At 44.5% G+C, this 23,590-nt stretch overlaps 7 protein-coding genes across 7 annotated transcripts; 5 read left to right on the top strand and 2 right to left on the bottom strand.

Annotated features, from left to right (window-relative positions):
* Window positions 1-330: 330 nt before the first annotated feature.
* Window positions 331-3,071, top strand: DSM5745_08233 (exocyst complex component Sec10 family protein; the record flags this gene model as incomplete). The annotated part of the gene is made up of 3 exons (XM_026750249.1): window positions 331-442; window positions 494-2,753; window positions 2,801-3,071. The coding sequence occupies 3 exons, from the start codon at window positions 331-333 to the stop codon at window positions 3,069-3,071; spliced, it is 2,643 nt and encodes an 880-aa protein (XP_026601253.1).
* Window positions 3,072-3,680: 609 nt separating this feature from the next.
* On the top strand, window positions 3,681-4,560 carry DSM5745_08232 (putative extracellular SCP domain protein Pry1; the record flags this gene model as incomplete). Its single annotated transcript, XM_026750248.1, has 2 exons — window positions 3,681-4,031; window positions 4,093-4,560. 2 exons carry the CDS (start codon window positions 3,681-3,683, stop codon window positions 4,558-4,560), a joined length of 819 nt encoding a protein of 272 aa, XP_026601252.1.
* Window positions 4,561-4,886: 326 nt separating this feature from the next.
* On the bottom strand, window positions 4,887-7,293 carry EifCb (translation initiation factor eIF3 core subunit b; the record flags this gene model as incomplete). The annotated part of the gene is made up of 4 exons (XM_026750247.1): window positions 4,887-5,315; window positions 5,367-6,888; window positions 6,953-7,145; window positions 7,221-7,293. The coding sequence occupies 4 exons, from the start codon at window positions 7,291-7,293 to the stop codon at window positions 4,887-4,889; spliced, it is 2,217 nt and encodes a 738-aa protein (XP_026601251.1).
* Window positions 7,294-8,022: 729 nt separating this feature from the next.
* DSM5745_08230 (SWIB/MDM2 domain protein) lies at window positions 8,023-9,119 on the top strand (the record flags this gene model as incomplete). Its single annotated transcript, XM_026750246.1, has 5 exons — window positions 8,023-8,029; window positions 8,114-8,250; window positions 8,330-8,782; window positions 8,832-8,885; window positions 8,934-9,119. The coding sequence occupies 5 exons, from the start codon at window positions 8,023-8,025 to the stop codon at window positions 9,117-9,119; spliced, it is 837 nt and encodes a 278-aa protein (XP_026601250.1).
* An 867-nt stretch (window positions 9,120-9,986) lies between these two features.
* Window positions 9,987-12,424, top strand: DSM5745_08229 (E3 ubiquitin-protein ligase HEL2; the record flags this gene model as incomplete). The annotated part of the gene is made up of 3 exons (XM_026750245.1): window positions 9,987-10,433; window positions 10,491-10,729; window positions 10,792-12,424. 3 exons carry the CDS (start codon window positions 9,987-9,989, stop codon window positions 12,422-12,424), a joined length of 2,319 nt encoding a protein of 772 aa, XP_026601249.1.
* Window positions 12,425-12,643: 219 nt separating this feature from the next.
* Window positions 12,644-15,812, bottom strand: DSM5745_08228 (MutS family protein MSH4; the record flags this gene model as incomplete). Its single annotated transcript, XM_026750244.1, has 6 exons — window positions 12,644-14,319; window positions 14,462-14,630; window positions 14,676-14,825; window positions 14,870-14,910; window positions 14,945-15,281; window positions 15,327-15,812. The coding sequence occupies 6 exons, from the start codon at window positions 15,810-15,812 to the stop codon at window positions 12,644-12,646; spliced, it is 2,859 nt and encodes a 952-aa protein (XP_026601248.1).
* Window positions 15,813-16,002: 190 nt separating this feature from the next.
* On the top strand, window positions 16,003-17,674 carry DSM5745_08227 (WD40 repeat domain-containing protein; the record flags this gene model as incomplete). Its single annotated transcript, XM_026750243.1, has 3 exons — window positions 16,003-16,227; window positions 16,292-17,370; window positions 17,431-17,674. The coding sequence occupies 3 exons, from the start codon at window positions 16,003-16,005 to the stop codon at window positions 17,672-17,674; spliced, it is 1,548 nt and encodes a 515-aa protein (XP_026601247.1).
* Between the last annotated feature and the right edge of the window lie 5,916 nt (window positions 17,675-23,590).

Genomic DNA, 23,590 nt, shown 5'->3' with positions numbered 1-23,590 from the left:
GGTGATATAGATGGATGGGTCGGAAGGGGAAAATGCCCCGCCGATCCAGCCATGGTTTTACGGAGTAGGGAGCTGCTCAACCGCAGCCGGATTCACACCTGGGTTTCCCCACGATGCATGTCTTACAATGTCGATGTTCTCTTTATGGATGACGTTAAGGGTTTATCTTGGTACAGCTTAATATCCGTCTACTTTTTCAGTTACCTCTTGCCGCGATCCGCTGACCGGTCGGAGATTGTGGTCATACCTCCGTGGACCCTGACGAGCTCCGACAGCCCAAAACAAACAATCCTGTCACCATCCTCTCGATGCAGGCTTTGACACGGCAATATGTCGAAAGCGAGGAATGGGCCGGGCACAGGCGGGAAGCCTCGCCGCGATGTGCTGGCATCGCTCAAAATGGCCTCTATGGAGGAGATCTCCAGGGCTTCTCTCCCCGCAGGTTAGCATAGCCAGAGTCAAGGAGGCGCGTAAAGTGGCTGACACGGAGAAGAGATAATGTCTTCGATCCTCGACCATCTCTCACCCGTCGACCTTATTCGAGCGGCCCGAGCATCGAAGCTCTTGCGCGAAATGGCGTACGATGATTCCCGATGGGTACAAAGGCTCAAGAGGATAGGTTGCTGGGACGAAGTGGAGGCTCGCAAGAATGCGGAAGAGAAATTCGGAACAATTGCAAATAGGGCGAGCATCGAGCTTCAAGAATCCGGTGCCGCTCAGCAAGCGCTGGGTCAGCCAGCAATCGAGGTGACTGCGGTCTCAGACGGGTTCGACAAGATAAACCTTTCCGCATCTGCAACCAACGATGTTGAAGACTTGGAAACCGATCCGGTTCTTGGGGCGCTGAAACTATCAAAATCTATCCGGGGAGAGGCCCGGCAGGAATATGGAAAGATACATGCAGCACTGGCACCGTTTTACGACGATATCGCCACTCTTGGCCCTTCATCGGAGAATCTTCTCTTTCAGAACTATACAGAGCCCAAACAACAGGCGCAATTATTATTTGAATTGCAGGCATTTGCCAAATGCGACACGACAGAAGGATGCGAAAAGCGACATGAGCACCTGCGAACCGCCGTGTCGATGTTTGAAACGGCCGCATTGAAGGAGTTCAGGCACGGCTATGAGACTGAAGATATTGACGGCCGAATGAAGACATATGCCCATGTTCTATATACGTTGAATGGCGGGAGCTCAGCTTCTGAGCTTTTTATTCAGCACAATCATATAGTCACGAAAAAGTCTGAGCTTGGTAAACCCAGCGACTGTATTGATGGATTGGCTCAGAAGGTGAAGCTTCATCAGACGCAGGTATTCTTCACCCGAGTAAGTGTGGCTTTCAATGAAGAGGTCTCAATCATCAACCGTGCCTTTCCACCAGCCCTACAAACAGCCGAGCCGTTTATCGAGAAGGTGGGTCGTGATGTGCTTTCCCCTTTTTTAACCGCGATATTTGATGAACTGCATCGCTCGAACAAGGAGTCGTACCTTGTCTCGGTCTCGAGTACTTTTGCACAGTGCATGAATTTATGTGACAATCTGCTACCCATCCAAAACTCCCTCGATACTTTTGACGAGCTCTTGCATCGGACTATTGCCCAGCTATACGAACCGCACGTGGATCTATATCTGGCTGAGGAGCTCGATTTCTTCCGAACAGGCTCAGAAGCCTCTGTCGGGGAGTGGGATAGACAGCTCTCTGAGCAAGCTGCCTCGACCGAATCGTTCCTACTTTCCAACATCAACAGACAAGCCGACAAGCGAGATTTCCTGACCTCCTTTAAAAAGGTGATCATGGCGCCAGTAAACATCCTTCCGAGCTTCTCAGCAAAGCCCAGCGAACAACAAAAGTCGGACCATGATTCTTCGGTCGGCGAAGCTGGCTCTACATCCAGGACAAACCGATTCTCTACGATCTCTTCACCTGGCACTCCACCAATCCAAGAAGCCCCTACTACTGAACTCGCGGCGAAGGCGGCCATTATGAAGTCCAAAATGGAGGGCATTCGATCTTTGTTCAGTATCGAAGTTGCTTTAGGGCTGGTTCATGCGGCCAAGTCCAGCTTAGAGCGTGCGGCCCAATTTCTAGTGATCGGAGGTGAAACAGGCGCCGCGGTCAAACAGCAGTGCGAGGCAATTTTTGTCGCTCTGTTGCGTATTCTCGGCCACGGTCACCTCATTAAAGGTTTCAACAAAGCAGTCGATCATCTCTCGGACTATCGGCCTCGGGAGCAAGCCGACCGTGATCAATCTGGGGTTGAGCCGTTGGTGACTTTCCTTGAGCTTGTGAACGTCGGGGATCTTATTCTCCAGATGATTGACGTCTTCTACGAACAGGAGATGATTGGATCAAACCTCACTGACCGGAATGACTTTTTGGATCCAGCGGTGAAGGAGAAGAAGAAGTTTGAGCAAAATCTTGATGAACGTGTCGCGGCTGGGTTGAACAAGGGTATCGACGTTCTTATGGAGGAAGTGGATTACATTCTTGCAACGAGACAGCTGGCAACCGACTTCAACCCAGGTGTCTCTACTGATCCACACCGGAAAACCATGGATGTAAGCGTCACAGAAGCAGCAGCCGCTGTGGTCGACGTTGTTTCATCACATACACAAATGCTCGTTGGGAGCACGGATAAGAGTACCCTTGATGTATTCAACCAGGAAGTTGGTTTACGTCTCTTTACTGCTCTTTGTAAGCACTTGAAGCGTCAGCGGATCAGTATCGAAGGATCCTTGAAGCTGATCAGGTATGTTCTCAAGCACATCCATATCAGCTCTTTCTAACGGTGTCCAGTGACATGAACCACTACTTCAAGTTCATCCAAAGGCTCAAAAACAACGAGCTACTCATCTACTTCAAGGCCTTTCGAGAGCTGTCACAGATCTACCTCATCGACTCCTCCGATGCTAAGGAGTTAGCCACCCTCATTGCTGACGCAAGTCGGTTCTCCGGCATTTGGCGAGTCGAAGAGGTGTACGAATTTGCAGAGAGACGAGCAGATTGGTTCCAAATCAAGCCAGACGTTGAACGAGCCATGTATGGAGTTGGATGCAGTGTTATGTGATTGCGGCAACATTTTGATGTATATATTGAAACTATACCCATAAGAAGCGAAAAGAATATAGAACTATATATGCTCTACTAGCATTTACCCAGTCAGCGCGAATGACCATCTTGACGTCAGTGGGCGCCTACTGTGACAAGTGGACAAGAGCTCTCATCCTTTCAGGACATATAGCGCCTTGGTTTTCCTGCAAGCCTTGTTTTAGACAGCGCTAGACTTGGTGGCCACTAGGCTGACAGGTTTTGCAGTCTGCAGCATGACTTAGACCCTTCTGACGCTGCATGGGTTATTTTTGGCGGCTCCGATCATATATAGCACAAAAGGCCCATCACAGCTCCCTACATCCATAGCTATTGACCATGTATCTCGCGCCCTTAGAAGATTTACTCGCCTGATACACATAAGCGGCCAGATTATCATGATACAGAGAGTATTGTCAACAATGAGTCTGAGAAGAAAGCCACGCTGCTGCTGAAACCAACAAAGCTCTTCCCGAGCAAAGCCCTATCTATCCATATAAGACGGCGAAAGAATAGGCATATCTCAGATTCTGATATACCAGGCGAAAGCCGAGCTACTACAACATATTGCCTCTCACTCAGTAAAGAAATGGAACCTTCAATACACCGACACCACCAACTATCTACCCCTCCTGTGCTCGTCATCGTTCAATGGCTCTTAACAACAACCCTATTGCTTCTACCACACACGACATCAGCCGCCGAAACAACAGTTGTCACCGTCACCGAAACAGCCACTGCCACTGCAACGACACTCGCAACAGCCACCCCCGAAGTCCCACAAGACCCCTCCTATACCTCCCAGCGGCAGTTTAGATCATCCATCCTCGAAACAACAAATATTTACCGCGCCGCGCACAACGCCTCAGGTCTCCGCTGGAACGAGACGCTTGCGGACTTCGCTAAGGACTGGGCGGAGGGGTGTAAGTGGGAGCACTCCGTGCGTAACCTGCTATTCTGCTTTCTACTATCTACCTCTAAGCTAATTGCAACTGAGACAGAGCGGGCCGTACGGCGAAAACCTCGCCTACGGATACACGAATGCATCAGCGGCAGTGACAGCATGGGCCGACGAAGCTGCCCTGTATGACTTCTCCAAGCCAACGGGGTTCACCGAGGAGACGGGGCACTTCACGCAGCTTGTATGGAAGAGTACGAGGGAGGTGGGCTGTGCGGCTGTGGATTGCGGACTGACGGATTTGGATGGTGATGAGGACGGGGAGAGCGAGAGGGCGCAGGGGTGGTATGTCGTTTGCGAGTATGTGCCTCCGGGGAATGTGATTGGCGCGGAAGATAAAATGGAGTATTTTCGGCTTAATGTGCAGGAGAGCAATGGGGATGGAGACGGAGATGAGAATGATTCGGGGCCTGGGGATAGCGCGGGTCTAGGTCGTGGGGTCCTAGGGTGGAGTATACCGGGGGTTGGGTTGTGGGCTGGGGTAGTTTTGTATATGCTGTGTTCCATATAGCGGAGAAAGGATACGGATTGCGCAGTATTTGGTGGCTCGTCATTGTCTGTCATTAACTCATGCTACCAACATCATGCATATAAGCTTCCCCGGCAGGGAGGAATGCAATATCTATTCACTTTTGAACAGTCCCAGACGACCACCCCCAAGCTTGAACCACGCCAATGGAACAGCACAAACGGCACACAATGAGGGAGGAGAAGTAGGCGGCAGCAGAGAGAAAGGGTGTGTGGGGCTGGATATCGACAGAGACAGTAGATAATATAGTAGAGAAAAAAATGGAAGTTGTAATGAAATTAGATACGAAAAGAAGAGGAAAGGGTAATTCAACCAATGATCTCTTCGCTCTCCTCCACAATCTCTTCCACGATCTCTTCGACGACCGTCTCGCCCTTGTCCTCTGTGTCGCTGGGCGCATCCTTGGCAAGCTTGGGCGAGTCGACCTCCTCGGACAGGCCGTAGGCCTCCTTCTCCTCGGCAAGCAACTCCTTCTCCCGGCGGAGCCAGGCAACCCACTCGTTGAGAACACGCTTGCGCTTCTCGACGACGGCAGTGTTGGCAATGTCGACGGCGTACTTGTCTTCCTCCTCGAATTCCTTGGAGTATTCGCGGAGGTTCTTTCGTACTTGCTTTTGCTCCTCCTTGCTGAGGAGAGTGGGGGGACGAGGGCGCCACAGGAACTGCTTGAACTTATCCGTAGGGTTTTCGGCGAGCGTCTCTCCGGCGAAGGTGTGAAGGTTGAAGCCGTTTTCCATCTAGAAATGGATTGTTAGTAACAAACCACTGATAAACCCAGAAAGACATACCTGGTGCGTCCATGCGCTAGCACCACTGACAACGTAACGACCCGTGGGGTCCCATTCAATATCTGTGACACCGTAGTGGTCGACGGTCTTCATCAACTGCAGGTTGGCTGCCAGATCCTTCTCGTTCTCGTTCTTCTCGCCCTCGAAGTCCATATCCCAGAAGTCAAGGTCAAAGCTTGACTGGGAGTGGACTGTCGCAACGACGACGAAACGACCCTTAGGAGACCAGTAAATAGCGTTGCTGTTCTTCTTCTCGACAGTGCGAACAAGCTTGAAGTTACCGGCTTGCACACCCTTCTTCTCCGGAGCGAAGAAAGAGACGGCGGTCTTGGGAGCAGCACCACCGCCAGACGCGTCACCAGTTGTGATGAGAACGAAACGGGCTCCGTTGGGCTCCCATGAGAAGTTGATCACAGTGTCCTTGAGACTGTCTACAACTTCGACGGGAACACCCTTCTCTCGTACTCGGAAAATTTCGAGGTTGGTGGCCATGGACTTCTTAGACTTGGAGTGACGATCCACCTTGACACAGACGAAGTTACCCTGGCTCTGCCAGTGCAGCTTCACATCGGAGACGTTGAAAAGGTTACGGGTTCGGACGATCTCCTTGGAGGGAACGCTCATAAGGGCGACTCGGGCAGGGTTGCTGCCAATCTCGGGAGTCCAGAAGCAGAGGAGTTGTTCGTACTGCTTAACACCGTCACGGTTGACCGTCGCTGGCGACCACTCGAAATCCATGACTCCATCGATCTTGACAGACGTCTTGCCGAGAAGGTTCATACGGGGGAGTTCGTAGATAGAGATCGACTGGCCTTGGAGCATTCTCGCAACGTACTTCTCATCAGCAGACCACTTGAAAGCTGGCCACTGAACCTTCTTCTTGGGCTGAGCATCGCTTTCGGGGCCTGCCAGGTCATGTGAAACGAATGAACGGAGGGGCTTGCCTGTCACAATGTCCCAGACAATAATGTTCTTTCCGTCCTCCTCGTAGGTCAGGACGGGGTGGCCCTCCTCCACTTGGATAGGGCGGGCAGACCAGGTAGTCAGGTAGCTCTCGCCAGGCGAGAACTCAATGAGAGAAACAAAGGGATGAGGGAATTGCTTTTGCTTGGAGAAAGTAGGACCACCCCACAGTTGCACACCCTGGGGATGAACGGATGCGAGATATGTACCCTTGGGGGACCACTGGACGAAAAGCTGCGTCCAGTGAGCACGGTCCACTACGTTCTCCGGTGGGTTGCTCTTGTTGTTCCAGAAAACTCCAACCTTGTCGCCGCGGTAAAGGGCGAACTGGTCACGGGCGTTGGCGTCCCCGATCCACGAGCGCAAGTGCTCTTTCTCTGCGAATGGTTCGATAGTCGGGGGCTTGTATTCCTCGTCGATGCGTCCTTCTCGGCCATAGCGTTCAATATCCATCAGCTTGTTGACGAGGAGGGTGTGCTTTTTATCAAGGGGCGTTCCGTGCAGTTGCTTCACGGCGGCGACGGCTTGCTCGGGGGTCTCGTATTCGACGAAGGCAAAACTGGGACCGCGTGTTAACCCCTGCTTTACCGTATATTCCAGCCCCCTGCAACCCTGGTACATACCCTTCAGTCATGTTCTTCTCGTTGACGGGCATAAAGACGGCATCTTCGGAGGTGTGGCCGACCGCGTTGAGTTTCCTCAACAAGAACTTGACGAGCTTCTGTCTGTTGTCCTCCGGGACGACGGGTAGTCCATCAATAACGACAAATGTGTCCAGGCCTTCCTCGAGTTTAACTTCATATTGCGCCTTGAGGTCTAGATGGGAAAAATGAATGGATTAGCGACTATCCGAAGAGGGGCTCGCTAACTCCATATAGGTCTCTATCATACCGGAGAAGTCAATCTCCTCCTCCTCCTCTTCGTGGAGATCTTGCTCCGACAGGTTCTCGAAGCTAGGTGCCATGATTGTTTGCGCTGATGGCGATGTGAAGGGGGCTGCCGATTCTGGTGGAGAGATGGAAATCTTTGTGTGTGCGGGCCGACCTCAGTGCCGACACAGCGGCGGTTAGTCACGTGATAGATTCAGAACCAGGAACTAGATGCCGCCGATTCGACGTCCTTTGTTATCTAGCTGTATAATAACTCATTGATCTGAAGCTGGAACCTGGCTTATGAGTAATGGACGTGTGTGAATTCTAGGTCTGATCGATGACACATGTTGGCATAGTGCACTGTTGTATACAATCAACTGACTTGGCATTGTGAATGCCTAAGGCACTAAGGCATTAAGACCCCAAGTTCCGCAGCTCATACTACACCGGATTTGCGATCTTGCCTGCATCCGCCTGGGGAAATCAACAACAGCTCCACGCACTCGTCCTGTCCTTACACTTCGGGGCTTCTCTTTGCTTTTGCAGGCTATCTTCGCCCTCTAATTGCTCTCGTTCCACCTTTGTTGAGCATTTCCTTTTGTCTTTGCTATATCTTTGGCATCCCGATCTCAAGCCCCGCCGGTCCTAAGCGCCAACCCTCTACCGGCACCCTTGTCACCTCTTCCTCTCAAGCAATCACAGTATCACCAACAGTATCGCGGCAGCATTATAGTAGCTTGAGGCCGTCTTTCCTTGCTACAATTGCAGCTTCTAATCTTCATACTCCCTCAAGATAAGGGTATAGCCAAGCTTTGGACAGGATGTCGCGTACGTTCGGCCTCTCTAATTCCCGGTCTAACCGCGCCGCGGTGCCTGTCAACTGACATCATATCACTCCATTCTTCACAATAGTCTCTCCAAGTGCCCGCGAAGAATACATACCGATCATTGATTCAATCCTATCCGCGAGTGATTTGAATACGATCTCAGAAAAGCGCATTCGCAAAGGCCTTCAAGATGAAATCGGCTATGATCTTACCCCGCAAAAGGTCTGCGCTTTTGTTGCACATAATTCCTACATCTCGCCGCCTTGGTATGAGCAAAATGCTGACTTGTTTCTTTCGATAGGCGGCCATAAAGCAGCTTATTATGGAAAGGTTCGACATCTTTGCTGAGAAGAAAGGCATCGGTGCTCCACCTACACCGAATGGCGATACACAACACGGCGACTCTGCGACGCCTGTGGAACCCTCGTCGCCCTCTCAGTCCTCGACGGCGCAGAAGCGTCAGGCGGATAGCGCCGATCTCGAAGACCTCCCAACCAAGACGCCTCCGCCCAAGAAACAAAAACATAAGCCTAGCCATGATATCGATGCGGATGCGCTCTATGCTGCGAAGCTGCAGGCGGAGGAAAATCTTCGAGCTCGCCCTACACGAGGTGCAAGCACACGTAAAGCGGCACCAGTCAAGAAGAAAAAGTCTACTGCGAAAACGGCGAAGAAGGTGAGGGTAGAGGACGATTCAGACATCGGGTCGGGCTCAGAGTCAGGAAAGAAAGTAAACCGCTCGGGAGGATTTCACGTAAGTGAACTGACTGATAGACATCATGACCTCTGCTAATCTGACCCAGAAACCTCTCAACCTCTCACCTGCACTTTCGGCATTGCTGGGGGGTGCGGCGACGGTATGTATCGCTTTACAGACGTTCATACCCATCTAATGTTGTCGGTAGATGTCGCGACCGCAGACTGTTAAGAAGCTCTGGGAGTATATTCATGCGCATGATCTTCAGGACCCGAGCGACAAACGACAAATTCTCTGTGATGATCCTATGCGCGCTGTCTTCAAGCAAGACCGTATACATATGTTCACAATGACGAAGATCCTCAGTCAAAATTTGTATAGCCCTGACGAATAGCCCGTCCCCCTTTCCGGGAGAAACGACCCATTCTGGCATGCATTTCCCAGAAAAGACGGCCTGTGGGAACTGCATTCCTGTCGCGATTATTTACGAATCTCTTGTTTACTCGTTGCACCGCATTTGGCAATCAGGCGCTAAAGTTCTCGGTCCATCTATCTTTGCACAACGTTATCATCTCTTTTCGAGGCATTCATTATTATGCATATTGCAATACCTCGTTCTTGAACGAAGGGTTCTCTTACGCTTGTCTTTCTATTTTTCCTATGTTCATTACCCTCGATCCTCTCCAGCGGGAGTTGGTGTTGGCTTGCAGGCTGGCGTGCTTGAATTACCATCTAGACACTTGCTATCATTGGGTTTGGCTACTATAATTGATCTTTTCCTCAAAGCGAGCATCTATGACTCTTAGAGAGATCAGTAGTCGTTGGTAGGGAGCAATTGGTCACGGTCACAGCCCCAATTATGACTCCGTTAGACCACTAGTGAGTAATCATGAGCCATCCACCAGACAGCCAAACTAGCACAGGCCAGTGGCAATCAGAGTAGAGTCAAATCCGTGAAGGGAGTCCTATACTGAGCACATCAGACTGCAGTCCTTATGTTGAAGCAAAAGGTACATAGTTGACAGTAAGGTCGCTTGATCACTAAGCACGTTGTGTTCGTTTCATCTCCGACAGGCCAACTTTTTTCTGCCCGCTTCCCGACTAATTTCCCCACTGCTCCAGGCAGGCGCTCTCCTCATTCACACCCCTGGCTGCAACAAAATCGAAGAGAGCGTTAAGCTCTGAATTTTCCAGAGTCCTCTACTAGGGATTCTGTAGTCCACCGGTCCGCCAATATTGCCCGCATAGTTGTACCCGCACAATGTCCGACTCTCAGCCTTCCCAGGCCCCCGCCCCACAGAGCCAGAGCCGTGGTGGTGGCCGTCGGCGCGGCCGCGGAGGAGCTCGCCAGGCCGAGCATTCACTCTCCGATGCTCCAGATGGTGCCCCAAGAGGACCGCGATCAAGAGGCAGCGGACCGCGGCGCGGTGGAGGTCGAGGGGGTCGTGGCGGACAGAATCGCGGCATAAGCAAGCCGGAGACGGCGGGTGACGTCGACGGCCACCGTGCATCGGAAACTACCACAAGCACAGATAAGGGAAAGGCTTCTGAGGAGGCGGAAGATGATGCTGATGACGGCGAAATTTGCTTCATCTGTGCCTCGAAGGTCGAGCATAACTCGGTGTCGCCGTGTAATCACCGCACCTGTCATATTTGCGCTCTGAGACTGCGCGCATTGTACAAGAATAAAGCTTGTGCTCATTGTCGGGTATGTTCCATATAAGAGCCTTCTCTAAATAGATCGCTAACCCACACGGTCCTCCAGACTGAAGCTAGTTACGTTATCTTCACAGATGACCCCGCGAAGCGATACGAAGATTTCCAGGACAGCGACTATTCCCAGAAAGATGATAACCTCGGTATCAAATATGAACAGGATGAGATCTTCGAGGATACAGTCCTGTTGCTCCGTTATAACTGTCCAGACCGCAACTGTGATGTTGCTTGCTTGGGATGGCCCGACTTACACCGTCACGTCAAGACTAAGCATGGTAAAGTGATGTGGTATGTAACAGCCCACTCGATCCAGCCACCAGTGCATGAGCTTACTCTACTGTGAATCATAGCGATCTGTGTACTCGGAACAAGAAAGTTTTCACCCACGAGCATGAGCTGTTTACACACGCTGAGCTGCGCAAGCACGAAAGGCATGGCGATGATGTCCCTGGAGCACTTGACCAGAGCGGCTTCAAGGGTCATCCGGAGTGTGGTTTCTGTCGTCAGAGGTTTTACGGAGATGATGAACTATATGCTCATTGCCGTGATCGCCACGAGCGATGTCACATTTGCGATCGACGATCTACAACCCGCCAGCACCAGTATTACATCGACTACAATGCGCTGGAAAGCCATTTCCAGACAGACCACTTCCTCTGCCTGGACAAAGAGTGTCTGGAGAAAAAGTTTGTGGTCTTCGAATCTCAAATGGACCTGAAAGCCCATCAACTAGAGTGTCATCCGAACGGGCTATCAGGACGAGACGCCCGCGTGGACATGACTGCTTTCGATTTCAGAACGCCATATCAGCCCCAGCAGCGACAACGTCGTGGAGCTGGCCGCGGGCGAGACCCGAACGCGGAAACGGCGCCTTTGTCAACTGTGCAACCACTGCGACGAGACGAGATTGCTTATCAGCGCCAGATGGCCATTCAAAGCGCACAGTCCGTCTCAACACGGAGCTTCGGTGGACAGCTATCTCGCGACGAAACGCAGACCGTGCGTGCCCCCGCGCGCTCCTTAGGACCTACCCCTGCTAGTACTCCACCCGTGCCTGCAACGCCAGTGAACGAGCTTGAGAACCTTAGCATCACATCAGCCACCCCAGAGGACCAAGCGCGTCGTCTTCGGCACTCTGCAGTTATTGAGCGAGCCTCAAATCTCCTCGGTAATGACCCAACGAAGCTCGGCGAATTCCGCACTCGAGTATCCAGCTACCGTACCGGTGGCATCTCCGCAACCGAACTAATTGACGCCTTCTTCTCCCTCTTTGACACATCTAGCTCTGAACTAGGTAAGCTTATCAAAGAGCTTGCAGAGATTTATGAGGACTCCAGTAGGCGCAACGCCTTACTGAAAGCTTGGAATGACTGGCGTGCCATCAACGAGGATTATCCCGCACTTCCAGGACCGGGCGGTAGTATCCCAGGCATGTCCCCCGGTACCACGAATACAAGTGGCACAGGCGGCACAGGCGGACGACGAGTCCTGCGTTTGAAGTCCTCAACAGCGCAGTCTTCTCGAGCTGCTGCCGGCAGGAACGGATCGTCATCCTCCTCAACAACCAATCCATTCCCTCCTCTCTCCTCATCACGGCCTACTGCACGTGCCGCTGCAGCCTCCTCTGCATGGGGAGGCTCTACGGTCACTGCACCCCCACCACCACCTCAATCACGAACCTACGCAAACCCCTCATCTCGCACAAGCAACGCCCCCTCCACATCCTCAGGCCGCGTCAACACCCGCGACTCAGAAGCCTTCCCCTCTCTCCCGGCTGCCCCTAAACCAAACGTCCTCATGGCTGGTCTAACGCGCGGTACTGTCCGCTGGGATGATCGCCGACCACAACCAGCAAATGCTTGGACATCGTCTGCTGATCCGGGACCTGGCTCTTCTTCGGAGGACTTCCCGGATCTTTCTGCTGGCGGAGGGAAGAAGGGTAAGGGAAAGAAGGGCAAACAAACGCTTTTCCATTTCGGTTGATGATAGTTTTCGGAAAAGTATATGACATAATACATCTAACATATCATGCTTTCTGCCCCAATGTGATGTTGAATCAAATAACATAGAGTTTGCCGTGTTTGCCTGCTTTAAGCAAGGTGTTCTGAGTAGAGAAAGTGTGCTGACGATGGGTGTACTTTAATGTGATCACAAACATGTCATGTATAGCAATTGCGCGCTTGGTCCTGCACATGCTGCCACCTAAACCTCCACTTCCATTAGTTCTTCACCTATCTCAGGTCTGTAAATGTCTCTCTTAGCACTCTCGAACGTCTCCCTCAACGACGTCTCAGTAGGCGGCCACTCCGAAGTCGACAAGTACGCTGTAGGAGGCTGTGAGGTCTCCGAAATGGACCCATCGAGAAGCTGCGGCTCCGAGCTATGCTCGCTCCATTCATCCCCTATATCAATGTCAATGTCATTGTCATTATCATCGCTCATGACAATGCTCTCACTACGACCTCCACAATGCAGCTGACTCTCGTGGCCATGTTCATCCATGCCGTCAATAGCTCCGTCCTTCACGGCTCGCCCTAAATCTCCGTATTGCACCTCGTTTTGATTTACATGGACGTTGGTTCCAGCTATGCTCTCATCACCCATATCTGCAGCACGGCCCCCATTAACCAGCTCAATGTCGTGCTCATCCTGACTGAAAACCGCAATGTCCTCATCAGCAGCTGCCATATGCAGCGCAAACTCATCCTGCAAGCGCTTCAGGAATCTCCGCAGCGTCTGGCCCTCCATATTCCCATTCCGTGCATGGATGAGCTCTTCACGGAGCGAAAGAATGAGTTTCCGTTTTCGAGCTATAGCAAGAGCTTTCGTCTGGCTGTGTCGCCGTTGCGAGAGCCGGTTAAGTTCCTCCGAAACATTGTGTGCTATTTCCAGGACAGCGGGCGGGAGCTCGACGAGTTTGGCAAGGGCCAGACCGTAGAATTGCGTCTTGTTCGGGCCTTCGGTGATCTTGTAGTACATTGTCATCTTGGAGGCGTCGGGCGAGATTTCGGAAGCTAGATGCAAAGAGACGACCCCGGTGCGTTCGGCCATGATGGTGGCTAGGTCGTGAAAGTGCGTGACGAACCAGACAAGAGCGTTGGACTGGACGAGGGCTTCTGCTATGGCGAGAGCGATGGCCAGTCCGTCTGTTGTGGATGTGCCACGGCCGAGTTCGTCGATGATTACCATGCTCCGAGGGTTAATGTTGTGAAGGATAAACGCCATCTCGCGCATTTCGGCGGCGAAAGTCGAGACGTTCGCTTCCATGTCGTCGGCTGTGGAGACGCGCGCGAAGAGCTGGTGGGTTATAGGGAAGGAGGCGTACTCTGCTGGGACGAAGGAGCCGATTTGGGCCATGATAGTCATCAGGGCGAGGGCGCGGATGTAGGTTGATTTGCCGCTCATGTTGCAGCCCATAATTATCTGGAAGCGGGTTTGGTATGTAGCGTAGGCATCATTTGGAATGAATTTCTTAGTATGGATTTTCTCCTTGATGGGGTGTCGACCGGACTTGATGGCTAGAGTGTCGGTTAGTTCTGGCCGGATGTAGTCATTTGATGTGGCGAGCTGGGCGAAGGCAGCGAGCATGTCGAGCATTGAGATAGCCTCGCTTACTTTGAATAAAATGGATATCTCTTCACAAACGTTCTGGATAAGCTCCTGGATCGTCTTATCACTAAGGCTGATAACTTCGTTGTGGGCGTCAGTGATCTTCTGGTTGAGTTTGACCAGGTCGAGGGTCTGGCACTCGATGCGGTTCTTCTTGCGATAAACGTTGATAAAAACGTTTGGAAGAGCCCTCATCTCCGTAGCTGGGAGGCTGATGTAATACTGGCGTGCGGGATCATATTTCAGATCAAGCCCTAAGTCGTGGGTTTCTGCGGGATGTCAGCATGGAGAACTTTGAGTGATCTAAAGTAACTTGCCCGATAGCTCTGTCACAAGATCCGATGCATCCATGGTTGCCTCCTTGTAAGTCTGTCTCGCAACGTCGAGCAGGCTGTTGACTCCGACCTTAACCAGGATAGGCGTCATCAGCTGCGATCATGGCCCTGTAGATTCGGCTAACCTTAACACAGTAAATCCGTTGGTTTCGAAGGTCAAGTGGTTTGGTTTGATATGTGACATGCTCATTCAGCGTGGACTCGATCAATTGTTCGACCGTACAATGTCCTGCTGGGGCGCAGATCTGGGACAGGTTAGTGTCATATAGTTCGAGAAACAGGTGGCCTACATCTCTGATTGTTAGGAGGAGGCTGCTTTGAGCCGCTGCGAGCGCTTTGTACACTGAATCTATGGCAGAAACATACGTCTTGAGCATTATAACGTGGTTGACCGATTGTTCGACGTATTGGAATGTACGTTTGTTTGGGACAAGAATGAGCTTGATTGTAAGCCAAAGAATTTAAGGCACCGTAGCCAACTCACAGATGTCAAGACTTTGTCTGCATCCACGAACCCTTTCAAGGCTATATACCATATCAGTCACCGACTCAAGAATACAATTGATGAATGACGCGCCTTGTCGCACAGAGAAGAACATTTCCTCCTTAGTGGATAAGTCCTCAACTGCCTCGTACCGCGCGGTCAATTTGGTTGCTTCTGTCGATGGTTGGAGGATATTGGCTCTCAGGAGCCGCGACCCCATCGGTGTGAGAGTCTCGTTCAACAGACCAAAAAGGCTCTCATTTGACTTAACATTGTGAAGGTTTTGTATCAGCTCCAGAGAGATTATCGTGGATAGGTCAATTGACATCGACCCCTGCGAAGGCTCGAAACGGATGCGGAGAGAATGGGAAGCGAAGATTCTGTTAAGCTCAAGTTCGACATACTTCAGTACCTAGGCATCATTAGCTGATAGAGTTATGAGCGAGAATCCGCATACCGCGGCAAAGCAACAAGCAGCAAAGTAGTTTCCTCCCAGGCTAACTTTGATGGAATCAACGTCTTCCGCAAACCCCAGCCGCTCTACATATTCATGGCCAGACTTCTCCGCATAGTACTTGCGATCCAGGAAGGTGAATGTAGTGTCAGGAATGTTTGTTTGGATTATATGAAGAAGTTTAGACTCTCGCGCAGTATTCATGAAGAGGATCTCGGTGGGCTCGAACACGCTGATCTTGGTAATGGTTTTGGCGTATGTTTGGCTGTCACATATTTGACATAGAACAGCTTCTGCAGTTGACAGATTCACGAATGCTAGGCCAACAGTGGATGACACCCCTCGGGACTCGCTGATAGCACAGACGATGTCCTGCGATGCAACGCTCGTGGCGGTGGTAGTCGGCCTACCAGTTCTGTTCGTTTGTCTCGATGGAGGGGCAAAGTCGGTTGCCGCAAACGAGGAAGCTCTGGAAAATACTGTCGACATATTGGGATGTCACAAATGCAGGGGCCCGATATCGAATTAGACGAAGCCATTGAGGGTGATGGGAGAAAAGCAGTGGTGGGGACCCCAGGTCTATATACATGGTTCCGAAACGGGCTTAGCGCCATCTCCGATAAGCCAGCGGAGCACTTTTTTGTTGCGGAGATTTCATCTTTTCTTCAACAAGCGCAAAATGGCTACTCTCCTTCCTCCCCCGAGCAAACGCCAAAAGACGGAGATCGCCGAAAAGGCGCGTCTGCAGCAGGAGATCCAGGGCATTCCGGACGACCTGGGGAGCGTGCGAGTGCAGTTCTTCGACCAAGCGACCGGCGCACCAACAGGCCCCGCGGTCTCTGTCCCAGTAGCCGATGCTACCGTGAAGAACCTAGAGACTCTATTAAACACATTGCAAGGGAATGTAGGTATGCGCGCTGGATTAGTGTCTGCTCTTGGCGCCGGGCTAATCTTGCCTAATGTTATAGGAAGATGATGAGCGAGTACCCTACCGATTTACATTTCAGGGCGACGGCAAGGACAGCCAGACGATTGATATCTTAGCCGACTTATACCACTCTTTACTAAAGCCGGGACTGAAAACAACCGAGGACACCGTTCAACTATACTTTACCCCGCAAGCTGTTTTCCGAGTCAAGGCTGTTTCACGATGCTCTGCCTCCATCGCTGGACACGGAGAGGCCATTCTCGCTACCTCGTTCTCCCCCGTTTCTTCTTCTACAATGGTCTCTGGCAGCGGTGACTCGACGGCCCGTATTTGGGACTGTGACACTGGGACACCATTGCACACCCTGAAGGGACACACGAGCTGGGTACTAGCCGTCAGCTACTCGCCGAACGGATCGATGATCGCAACAGGAAGCATGGACAACACGGTACGGATATGGGATGCAAAGAAGGGCCAAATCCTTGGAGCTCCGTTAAAAGGACACGCAAAGTGGATTACCAGCTTAGCTTGGGAACCATACCATCTCCAACAATCCGGCCACCCTCGTCTAGCCTCTGCCTCGAAAGATTCCACCGTCCGCATCTGGGACGTCATCTCGAAGCGCGCAGACATTGTACTCTCTGGGCATAAGGGCTCAGTGACCTGCGTACGGTGGGGCGGAACCGGCAAGATCTACACATCCTCACACGACCGAACGATCAAAGTATGGAACTCACAAACCGGCACCCTCATTCAGACGTTGTCTGCCCACGCCCACCGCGTAAACCACCTCGCACTCTCTACAGACTTCGTACTCCGCACAGCCTACCACGACCATACCGGTAAAGTCCCAGAGTCCGACGCAGACAAGGTCGCCATGGCCAAGAAGCGCTTTGAACAAGCAGCCACAATCAACAACAAGATCGTCGAGAAACTCGTCTCCGCGTCTGACGACTTCACGATGTACCTCTGGGACCCAGAGAGCTCCAGCAAACCTGTTGCACGCCTTCTCGGCCACCAAAAGGAAGTCAACCACGTTACGTTTTCCCCTGATATGGCGTACATCGCCTCCGCCGGGTTCGATAACCATGTCAAGCTCTGGAACGGGCGAGACGGAAAGTACGTTTGCAGCCCCAGCTTCTTCACTAGACACAATTAGTGACTAATTTACCTCGACAGATTCATCACGACCCTCCGCGGCCACGTAGGCGCCGTCTACCAGTGCTGTTTCTCGGCTGATTCGCGTCTCCTCGTGTCCTCTTCCAAGGACACCACGCTGAAGGTGTGGAATGTGCGCACCGGCAAGCTTAGCGAAGATCTGCCGGGTCACAAAGATGAGGTGTTTGCTGTTGATTGGAGTCCGGACGGCCAGAAGGTTGGAAGTGGTGGAAAGGACAAGGCTATTCGGATATGGAGGAACTAGTTGAATGCTGGTTATAAATCTCATGATATTTTGCTGTGCACTACGTTCATCCCCTCGAAGTAGATCATGTGCTGTACATATGCCATAGTAAATACTTGGAAGAGCCGCTGTAGATCACACATTCTAGGCAACTAGGTCATGGTCATGGTCGGACCAACCTCTACACCTACGAAGTTCATACCTAGCAGTGTAAAATTTGACAGAAAGAAAAACCCAACCGGGCTATACATTAAACAAAAAATGCTATGCTAAAATATGTACTATTATTGCGCGAGGCCGGAACAAAGTAAAGGCCCGCGCATGATAAATTATAGGTCCTGGCTCCTGGTCACGTGAGCTTATTAGGAATTATATAAAATAATAAAATTACTTAGGGTTGCTATAATTAGTTTAAAAAAAATATTATTATATAACTTTTTTTTATTACCTAGATATTATGGTGTTAGGTTTACTATAATTAATTTAAAAAAAGCACTATTATATAACTATTTTTATTATTAAGTTTTTATAATATTATTATTTAATATTCCTAGCCTTACTTTTTATATTTAAATATTATATAACTTATATTTATAAAATTAAATATAATATTAACCACTTGCTGCACTAGCTATAATTATTAACTTTTAATAATATAATTTTAGCATGCCGCGGGCTACAAGCTTACTAATATTTATAATAAATATAAAAATTAATAAGCGCTTTAGGTTTACACAGCTTTATTTATTTATTATTATTATTAACTTAGCTTTAAAAAAATAAAAAGTGCTTTACTATAATTACTAATTTTTTTAATTTACCTGCTTAATACCCCCCTTTTAATAAAATTAACCTAAATATATAATAACCGTGTTTATTATAGCTAAAACCAGACTATTAATATTATAATATATACTTATTTAATAACTTATAATAAGTAAAATAATATTATAAAAATATAAAATAATAATATACTTAATAAATAATTAATTAAATAACTTATATAATTACTTTTAGTAAACCCTAACCTTTTTATTTACCTTTAATATACTTATTATTATTTATAATTTTTACTACTTTTATACCCCTTTTCACGCCTGTAATAACTATATTTTTATTATTATTTATACCTTGCTTACTAGCTAGGCGCCCGTAGCTAGCTATTATTATTAATAAAAATAATATTAAATTAAATATTAATAGCTTTACTACTATAAGCTCCTAGTTAATTATTAAAAATAAATTATTTTTACTTTTATAAATTATTAAAGTTAACTTTAGCCTTTTTATATATATAAGCCTAGACTATATTTTTTTACTATATTTATTTTTTTTTATTAATTTTATATATTTAGCTATTATAAACTATAATTAAAAATTATTAAATAACTTTTATTACTAGCTTAATATATACTAGCTAAAAACATGTAGTTATTATTAAAAATAATAGTTTAATATAAATTTTTAAAAAAGGGATAATATTTACAAGCGTTACGTGTTAGCTAACTAAAATTAAAAAATTTTTAAATTTAGTTTATAAAATAAGATAAATCCTAGTAATATTTTTTTTTACCTTTTGTCAGGGCCAACATTGATCCGGGTCACGCCATTAAGCAATGCCTAAGGCACCCAGGTCACGCCACCGTGAAGCATTAACATCACCCGTGCGGGATGCCTTAGGCACCCATTTAGCTTAGTAAACCTTATTATTATAAATTATTATATAAGACTTAATATGGTGTTAAATTTAATATAATATTAGGTTTAATATAATATTAGCTTTAACCAGGGACCTTAGCTTAGGGACCTTAAGTTTTAGGTATTATTTAAGTAATAAAATAAAGGCGTGCCTTATATTAAATTACCTTAATAATTAAAAAGTAGCTATAAGGGGCGTAAATATAAAAATATTTAAATATTACCTACTTTTTAAATAAAAATAACTTAAAAAATTACTTAAAGGCCTTAGGCCTTTAGGCAAGGCCTATATAAAAAAGCTAAAGGCTATAATATATTTAGTTTTTTAAGTAATTCTTTTAGTTAAATTTATTAAGGTTTTAAATACTTTATTTTTATTAGTTAAAAATACTTTACTAAGCTTTATTATTATTAATAAAAAATATTTAAGTGCTAGGGCGCCCTTATAGTTAGGATTATTTTTTTTATTAATTTTTAAATATTATTAACATGGTATCCTAAATTAAATCCTTAAATAAATAAAGGCGGACTAGAGCTATTTTAATTAAGGTTTTTAAAATATAAACTTAGGTATAAAAAAGCTTAAAACTATTATTTTTACCTAAACTTATATTATTAATATATAATAACACCCTTATTATTAAGGTTAATAACTTAGACTATAAATTAAATAACTTATTTTTTTTAGTAGGTAAGGCTTAAAAAGATTTTTTACTATCTTATTTTTTTAAAGACCCTATATAGTATATTAACCTTAAATATATTATAATAAGTACTATTTTAATTAAAAATATTACCTTAGGAATGCCTGTGGCTAGGCCATTTACTATAATATTATAATAAAACATGCTATTAAAACTAAAGCCTAATAAAGGTAAGTAAATAGCTTGGTAAACTAAAAAAAATTAGTAGCTAAATAGGCTACCTTTACCTACTAAAAATCTTAAAAAGCTATTTAACTTATTAAGCTTAAATAATAATAATAATACCACAAGCAGAATACCGCCTAATTAAAACTAAATATATAAATAACCTTAAATATTTATTAAAAATAAGGTTATTAAGGTATTAACACGGTAATTATTATAAAGTAAGCCTAAGCTAAAAAAACTAAAGCCTTTAAATATTAAGATTTTTAATAATAAGGACTTAACAAAACTAAAAATATTTTTTAATAATTTTAAAAATATATTTAATAAAGCCCCTGTGTAGTATAGCACTAAAATAAGTAAAGTTATTTACTTAATAGGTAAAGTTAAAAAAAATACATGGTATAAATAGCGTGTAAAGTAAAAGAAGCTTACTAAACCACCCACGTGGGTAATATTTAAGTAATTTATATGCTAATAAGTTAACCCAAAAAAAAATTAAGCTAGTTAAAAAACAAAGTATTTTATAAATAACTAATAAAATAGCTAATTACTAAAGGTATAATTAATAAAGTTCTAGAAAATAATTTTTAACCCCCTCCGGGGTATTACTAAAAAAGCTATTATTTATATTTATATATTAAATAAGCTATATTAGCAGTATATAACGCGCCTGTAAAATTCTTTAATTATTTTTAAAAGTATTAATATAAAAATAACCTAATATAAGTTAATTTTAGCACGCGAAAAGCAAAGAGCGCCTAGGAATAATAACTAAAAAAAAAATAATAAAAACCCTCCTGCTATAAAAAATAAGAATTTAGTAAAAGGCACTAACTAAAGCTAGAATAAAGGCATTTTAATAAATAAAAAAAATTAAAATTTATTAGGGCAGCCCTTAAGAAAGCAAGGTTAAAAAAATTATTATAGCTTTAAAAATAAAACTAGTAAGTAAAAGCTAACGCAAGCCAAGCGTTAGCTCTTGCCTAAAAAAAAAAATAAATAAAAAAAAAAATTATTATTATACATGCGGCGCGAAAGGGTATTTTATAAAAAATTATTTAACTAAAATAAAAGTAAATAAAAAATTAAAAACTAAATAGTAATTACCAGGCCCTAAGCTATTAACTTTAACTAGTATAAATAAACCCACTGCATTCCCTATCCTAGTAGATTTATAAGTTTAAAAAAATAATTTAAATAAATAATTTAAAGCTTTACTAAATACTAGGGCTAGTGTAAATTTTCTTTTAGTCTAGTTTTTAAAAAAATAAGAAATTAAAATGGCTGCAAACCAGATGCTATAACTAGTTTAGTATATTAATAAAAAAACTACTTCGTGCTATAGCTAATTTAAGGCTAAAATATAAATTTATAATTTTATTAATAAGATAAAAATATTTAATATAATATTTTATATTATTAATTTTATTTATAATAAGTATTAAGCTATGCTCGGACGGCCTTAAATAGCTAAAGTAAATTTAAATATTTTTTTAATTATTAGTTAATGGCGTTGGCGGTATTATACCCCACGCTTTTAAATTAAACTAGCAAAAAAATTTATTAAAATAATAAAAAAGGGGCCTATACTCTTAGTCTTATATAAACTAAAAAAAACTAAAGGCGTACTAGTTACAGTCCTGCCTTTTTAATATACTAAATAAAGTTAGGTTTTTTTTAAAAAAAATATCTTAACTTTTAAGTAAGAAAGTATATTATAAGATCCTTTTAAAAAAAGGTAAAATACCTTTTTAGGGGCCTATTTATAGCCTCTCCTATTATAAATTATTAACTTTAAAAAAGTATTTTAATAAGATACTAGCAAGGGGTTAAATATAACTATTTTAAAGTTTAATAAAAGCGCCCGTTTTTTTTACTTAAAAAGTAAATAAATTTTTGTGTTTATATATTAATTATTAAAAATTAAATATAATAACCTAAAAAAATTGTTATTTATTGCCTTATATTAACAAACTTATAAACCAGTTAGTAAATATATAATACTTTACTAAACTTAACCTTTATAACACGTATTACCACATCCGTATAAAGCGGGGGAATAAATAAAAAACAGTATTTTAAACCTAGTACAGCCACTATAAATATATAATTATATTATTTGGTTTTACTAATATACCTATAATATTTTAGTTTTATATTAATATAGTAATAAGCGGGGTTCTTAATAATTTTTATGTGGTTTACCTAAATAATATCCTAATTTTTTTAAAAACTAAAAAGGAGTATATTTAACATGTTTAAGAAGTTTTAAAACACCTGTAAAAGCATAATTTATATATAAAATTATTAAAGTATAGTTTTTATTAAAAAAAGGTAAAGTTTCTTAGTTTTATTATTAGCCAGGGTAAAATATTTATTAACCTGGTGTAAAGTTAAATAATTACTAATTAGCCAGCATTAATATTATATTATAAGTTATAAGTTTTTTTAGGGTTTGTAAACTACTTTAAATAATTTATTAAAAAATATGCTAAAGTAACTCGCCCTATAATATAGCTTTTAAAAAAAATAATTAAAAGGCATAAAAATAGCCCCTTTTTATAGCTGGATAATGCTTAAAAAGCTTTTAAAAAGGTTAAATTTACTTTTACCCAGCCTTTGGTATTACAGTATTTTAACCTAAAAAAAAAGATTTTTATTATTATAAATATATTAAGTTTTGTTATAGCTAGTATTATTATATAGTTAAATTAAAAAAAAATACTTAATAAAAAAAAATAAAACTAGTAGTAGCTTATTATCTTTTACTTTTAATAACTTTATAAACCAAAGCTAAAATACAAGGTTTATAATTAGGAATTACTTATAATTATTAAGTTTTTTAAAAAGTAGTAATACTACCTGGAGGGCTTTGCGTATTTTATATATATTTAGTATAATTATAATAACTTATAGTACTTTTTTAAAATAAAGGTTTTAAATTAAAGGCAAGCCTGTTAAGTAAAATTATTAATAGCCTATAACTTTAAAATTAAGTATAGGCTAAAAAGGTTTAATCTAGTAAATGCGTTGTTACAGCACCCGGACTATTAAGTAAAAAATAAAAAGTACTAAGTTAGTTTACTTTTAACTTTATAAAAAAAGTTAAAGTTATTTTTTAATTAAATTAATATTAAATAGGCGCTAAAAGGCCTAGCTACCCCTTTAAAAAAAGGTTAAAAAAAGTATTAACTCCCGGGGTTAATATATTTTAGGTTATAGGTTATAAAGGCAGCCCGTAAAAAAAAACCCGCTAAACTAGCTATAAAACCTCTTTAGTAAAAGCTATTTAAAGCCTAATATAAAAACGCTCACGCCGGCTATATTTAGCAGTAGCTAAAAGGGATAATTTTAGTTAAAATAAGGC

The sequence above is a fragment of the Aspergillus mulundensis genome, assembly GCF_003369625.1.
Source record: "Aspergillus mulundensis strain DSM 5745 chromosome Unknown scaffold_9, whole genome shotgun sequence".
In the NCBI taxonomy this organism is placed as follows: domain Eukaryota; kingdom Fungi; phylum Ascomycota; class Eurotiomycetes; order Eurotiales; family Aspergillaceae; genus Aspergillus; species Aspergillus mulundensis.
The sequence above is the reverse complement of the archived record's forward strand: the minus strand, read 5'-3'. Positions and strand labels throughout refer to the sequence as shown.